This window comes from Fopius arisanus, unplaced genomic scaffold (genome assembly GCF_000806365.1).
Source record: "Fopius arisanus strain USDA-PBARC FA_bdor unplaced genomic scaffold, ASM80636v1 scaffold00016, whole genome shotgun sequence".
Taxonomy (NCBI): Eukaryota; Metazoa; Arthropoda; class Insecta; order Hymenoptera; family Braconidae; genus Fopius; species Fopius arisanus.
Window position 1 is genome coordinate 361,252 of NW_011887755.1, and position 5,070 is coordinate 366,321.

The 5,070-nt window shown below is 38.0% G+C and overlaps 2 protein-coding genes across 5 annotated transcripts; one reads left to right on the plus strand and one right to left on the minus strand.

Annotated features, from left to right (window-relative positions):
* The first annotated feature begins 328 nt into the window (after positions 1-328).
* Positions 329-1,800, plus strand: LOC105263685 (Down syndrome critical region protein 3 homolog). Its single transcript, XM_011300049.1, has 5 exons — positions 329-480; positions 555-698; positions 784-1,276; positions 1,348-1,473; positions 1,547-1,800. The coding sequence occupies exons 1-5, from the start codon at positions 424-426 to the stop codon at positions 1,627-1,629; spliced, it is 903 nt and encodes a 300-aa protein (XP_011298351.1). The 5' UTR covers positions 329-423; the 3' UTR covers positions 1,630-1,800.
* Positions 1,674-4,143, minus strand: Parp16 (Poly(ADP-ribose) polymerase 16). Of its 4 annotated transcripts, none has more exons than XM_011300046.1 (7): positions 4,057-4,143; positions 3,097-3,448; positions 2,854-3,009; positions 2,561-2,770; positions 2,246-2,411; positions 2,037-2,169; positions 1,674-1,968 (listed from the first exon to the last, which is right to left on the minus strand). In XM_011300046.1, the coding sequence occupies exons 2-7, from the start codon at positions 3,424-3,426 to the stop codon at positions 1,809-1,811; spliced, it is 1,155 nt and encodes a 384-aa protein (XP_011298348.1). In that variant the 5' UTR covers positions 3,427-3,448; positions 4,057-4,143; the 3' UTR covers positions 1,674-1,808. The 4 variants fall into 4 exon arrangements, with proteins under 4 accessions (XP_011298348.1, XP_011298350.1, XP_011298349.1 ...); XM_011300048.1 differs by having other exon boundaries at positions 4,022-4,109; XM_011300047.1 differs by lacking the exon at positions 4,057-4,143 and adding an exon at positions 3,611-3,995.
* Between the last annotated feature and the right edge of the window lie 927 nt (positions 4,144-5,070).

Here is a 5,070-nt window from a genome sequence, read left to right on the forward strand (position 1 = left end):
AAAATATAATTTCATTAGTGGTATATCTTCAACATATTGAATAATTTTTTCCATTGAAATTCCACAAGATGTGGTTTCCCCCTTCCGTACGTTCTACAGTTGGCTGAATTTCAGTTAAACAAATGAAAAACAAAAAGCATTCGTACAGCAGAAAATGAAATTCACCCCGTCGACTTGATGGACACCCCAGCATTGCAATAAAAACTTGGTTAATAAAAAAAAACACCCCAGCATTGCGTGTTGCGCCCTCCCTCTCTTGGGGTGCAGTACTACGATGCCGTTGGGGTCACTCAAACCCCCAGAACTGAGCCTCTACTTTAGTCAATCCTCTTTGGTCAGGGGTGTCAAGTGTTTGTAATGGCGTTTGAACTGTCAAACCCACTGCCAGAGAGGATTGACTAATTGAACAGAAACAATAGGGAAATGTCGATTAATTTAGATGTAAAACTGAAGAGAGCGAGTAAGATTTACCACGAAGGGGTGAGTGTTTTCAACTAGTCTTATGTCAATGTTCAAAATTCTCTCGACAAACTAATAAATAGGATATACTCAAGGAAACAGTGGCTGGTTTGCTTCTACTCCAAGCAAATTCTGATGTCAAGCACGATGGAATTTCCCTCAGTATGGAGGGATCTGTCAATTTGCAGTTGAGTTCTAAAAATGTTGGGATTTTTGAGGCTTTTTATAACTCAGTTAAGGTAGTAAAGTGTTCTTATCAAGTTCTAATGTCTTCAAACTGATTTTCAGTGAGTTGACGTTCAATTTATTTATTGATAACTCTAGCCTATACAACTGGTGCAATATACTCTAGCTGTAGCTCCAGCAGGGAGAATTCCCAGTGGAAAGACTGAAATTCCCTTTGAGCTGCCCCTGAAGCCTCGAGGATCGAGGACTCTTCACGAAACTTATCATGGAGTTTTCGTTAATATTCAATACGTCATACGGTGCGATATAAAAAGAAGTTTTCTTGCCAAGGATGTGAGCAAGTCCTTGGAATTTATGGTGGAGAACAAGGCGGGTCTGCCGAAGGAAATTCAAGTGCCGAACAAAACCGTAAACTTCAAAATAATGCCGGAGTCTCTGCAAAATGTTCGAGATAGAGCCAATGTTCCCCGTTTCTGCATCACTGGAAAGATAAATTCAGTAATTTGTAAAATCTCGGAGCCACTCTCTGGGATGGTAATTATCGAAAGGTGTGAAACAACGATTAAATCGATTGAATTGCAGCTGGTGAGGGTGGAGACTTGTGGCTGTGCTGAAGGATACTCTAGAGATGGTGAGGTTTTCTTCCATTGAATAAAATAATTTTTTTCATAAAAAACACGAATTGGTTTTTATTATTCATAGCAACGGAAATCCAGAATATACAAATTGGCGAGGGGAATGTTTGCATCGGTTTGCCTGTACCTATTTACATGATATTTCCGAGATTATTCACGTGTCCAACATTGAGTACTAGTAACTTCAAAATTGGTAAGAATTACTGATTAAAAATTGAGCTCCATTGAAGGCCAAATAAAATCACTGACACAATTTCTCGTTTCAGAATTTGAAGTGAATCTGATAGTTGTTTTCGAGGATGACTACCTTGTAACAGAAAATTTTCCCATCATTCTGGAGCGTCACTAACGATGATCAATAAATTTTGTAAATTCTTTGTATAAAATTGTATATTATCCGTTTTATATGATTTCCTCGCGATGTATAATGATTGTTGTCATAATTGAAATAATCGTCGAAAAAAGTGATCACTCAAAAAATGCCCGTTTAATCTGGCAATAAATTTGTCTAAATGATAAATATCGGAGTTAATCGAGACCAGCTTTTTGAATGAAAAGTCTGTAGTATTTTTCCACACTTCTATTTTGACTCAATCCAACTGAGACTAACAACACAACATATCCAAGGACAAATGTTAGGAACTTGTTCTGTTTGAACCAGCCGACAATTCCAGTGCTTTCAGTCTTTCTGAAAAATCATACAAGCAATTAACGATTAAAAGGTGAACAAAAAGTTCATTTAATTTGTCAACTCACTTAAGCGAGCAAAAATCCTGACTGTAGACCAATAAATGCCGAATCCTCACCAAATCACTATTCTGTACCAAATAATATTTATTTGGAATTTTATTCCTCACTGACAGCTCGAAGCCCTTGGGAACATCACGAGCTGATGAAAAAATTGATTCAATTAGCTCACACTAAGTACGAAGAATTGTCTTGCAATATGTAAACAGTGCCATTACTCGTGTCTCCCTTTTTCACATCTGGATGATTAATAACTTCACACAATGCAATGCAACTTATTTCACTGCCCAACATACTTCCACCCCAACCGTATCCTACTGGACTGAATCCCAGACTGACACCCAGTTCACTAGACAAATAAATGCCATCTCCAAAGAGCCCAGGCTGAAACACCAATTGACTAAAGTAACAATTGCCCACATTTGTTTAATTCCTCGAAAATATGATTTCATTTTTTTTTGGTCTTTTCAGAACTGTGGAATGAATATTCATGAATGTTGATAGATTACCAGGTATGTAAAGAACCCGTTTACCTGGCTCATGTGTTGCTGAATACCATAATGAATAATGGAATGAAAGTTCTCCAATCTACTTCCATGGTAGGCGTAAAAAGTGGAATGACCTTTTATTGATGCTTTCCAGCGATCCTCCTTGGACGATTGATTTGGAGTTGCCACTTGGAATATTAAATTTGGCCTTGCAACCATCACTTCGGACGGAACTTTGCTCAGTATTGTCTCGTACTTGAACAGGAGTCAGTGGTTTAATTAAAAATTTGTCAATTTTTCATGGCCAAGCAGACGCATCTTCATGGAATTTAACTTACGTTTTCTTTTTTCGCGGACTTGAGGTAGGGGTCCCGATGAGTTATTAAAACCCAATAGAGCAATTCGATAGCTTCTTTATAAGTTTCGTAGAGCTTAGTATCTTCTAATCTGTCGTAGATGATGGCAAATGGTGGAATTCCTTCCACAACTTTCCTCTGGAGGTGAAGTGAACATTTTTAGCTTAATACTGAAAGATATTTCGGTTGGAACAAGCCCCGATGGGTTTTCATTATCACTCTTACCAATTTTTCAATATCTTTGAATTCACCCTGGATGTACGACGAGGGAAAGGGTTTCAAGCAACTGTCATGACGATAGGTATTGCATGCAGCTACGAATAGAGACCATTTTAAATCAGCAGCATGAGAGTCACGATTCAGGACACTCTTCAACGCCAGAACTTTCTTCTCGAATTCATCCAGTTCAACAGATTTCACGGAGGACGTACCACTAGCAACACTCAGTATCGTGCCATTTTGAGGATTTACGTTATTTATTTCAATTTTATCTTTCAAACTTTTCTTCTCCCACCACTTACTGTACATCTGCGGAGTTGTTTCCAAACAGGCCATCTTCAGATGGTACAAAGAAAATCTAAAAGAATGACAATTTCTTTCTGCTGTCATTGGAAAGTGACATTTCAAAAAGGTGACTAAAAAAAAATTTCTGACACCCACATCAATGTCACAAAAATCAACATTCCTAAAAATACTTACACAATAAAACTACACGAAATTTATTCACAACATTCATTACCCTGTGATGACCCTTGATCCTCGGAAATTACCTCTGACTGACTTTTCCCAAACGCCAATTGTTTTTCGCTTCACTTTTCATTTGTCAATTCCCATCACGACCAAGTAAAAAACAAATCCCCTCCCTCATTAAACCTCACCCATTGACCTTTACCAGTAAAAATCCGGTTTTCGTAGGCCCCCGGTCCCAATGTTTACAATTATCAAGAATTCTCCCAATGTTTATTGACATCTGCAAAGAGCTGCAGTGAAAAATTCCATATCCCTAGAAGCCCCAGATATCCCTAGGTTCCACGTAATCTCGAAAAGCTTGATTGCAAAGAAACAAAAACCGTAATCACAAATCAACCATTGATAATTACAATCATGAAAATCTAATCAGTTGTAAAAATTGATTATTCTTCCGTCATACCTTCAAATCACCATCTAGTTGATTTTAAAAATTACCTCTGAAAAATCCAAAAGATGAACACGGATAAATATTAAAATGCACATTCAGCTTGATTTGCATTCGGCAAAGTAGAAATGAAAAATTGGTAAAATAAGTGGTGGTTTTGGTAACCGTGAATTGGCAACTATGATCCTCAATGTCATGCCTCAAGGTAAACTATCGATGACGTCAGTGTACGTCACTTAACAAGTGGGAGTGGATGGATGGATGTCGGCACACGGTTGTGGTTTTCTGCAAGATCGCCCTCGGTATTTTGTTGGCGACCTAACCGCTTCGACGTGATAATGCTACGTGTCTTTGAGAGATGAAGGTCCGACCAATCGCCTACCATAACCCATCCACATTATCAAAGAATATCCTCACAACCTAACTCCTCTCGATTAACGCGATTATTAAGAGTGCTAAAACATCGGGATTCAAGTGATAAGAAGGAAAACCATTCTAAATCGCACGTGTGATATTGTTGGTACGAGAGAGTGCTATTAAACCGAAATTTTTCACTTTGTACATGGAAAAACACCAAAATACCATTGCGCATGTCCGCACCCGCATGACGTCACGAAAATTGTGGTTTTGATAAAACGAAAAAAATATATATACATAAGAAAAGAAAAGTAAACTAAACGAGGGAGCTGTTAAAGTGTTGGATCTTTTACCCAAATGTGAACAATATTCTAGTTCGAGGTTTCCCAGTATCGCCCAGTTTTTGTTTTCCTATTTTGAATATATATATTTTTTTTTGTTATTATTGTGTCGTTACAAATGATATCATCGCAGTTCGATTGTGTTGGAGACCGATGATAGGTGCCTCTCGTTAAATGATTTGACTGTGGTGATGCTGAGTGTCTTTTTTTTTTACTTTTTTTTCTCATGTGAAGAGAAGGAAACGTATAAATAAGATTGAGTGAGAGGGATATAGAGTCAAGTGGTTGAGTGTAGAGTTTCTGAGAGGAGAGAGGGAGAGAATTGCTGGAGACGGGGAATACGAAGAGGAGAGTCCCGTGGTGTTG

Excerpts from the sequence above, each read along its gene's own strand:
- Parp16 (XM_011300046.1), bottom strand. The coding sequence starts at position 3,426 with ATGGCCTGTTTGGAAACAACTCCGCAGATGTACAGTAAGTGGTGGGAG. Across the intron at positions 2,771-2,853 it reads AGTCCGCGAAAAAAGAAAAC|TACGAGACAATACTGAGCAA; the intron begins GTAAGTTAAATT and ends CTCCTGTTCAAG. Across the intron at positions 2,412-2,560 it reads TTCAGCAACACATGAGCCAG|CCTGGGCTCTTTGGAGATGG; the intron begins GTAAACGGGTTC and ends TTGGTGTTTCAG.
- LOC105263685 (XM_011300049.1), top strand. The coding sequence starts at position 424 with ATGTCGATTAATTTAGATGTAAAACTGAAGAGAGCGAGTAAGATTTAC. Across the intron at positions 1,277-1,347 it reads TGAAGGATACTCTAGAGATG|CAACGGAAATCCAGAATATA; the intron begins GTGAGGTTTTCT and ends TATTATTCATAG. Across the intron at positions 1,474-1,546 it reads TACTAGTAACTTCAAAATTG|AATTTGAAGTGAATCTGATA; the intron begins GTAAGAATTACT and ends TTCTCGTTTCAG.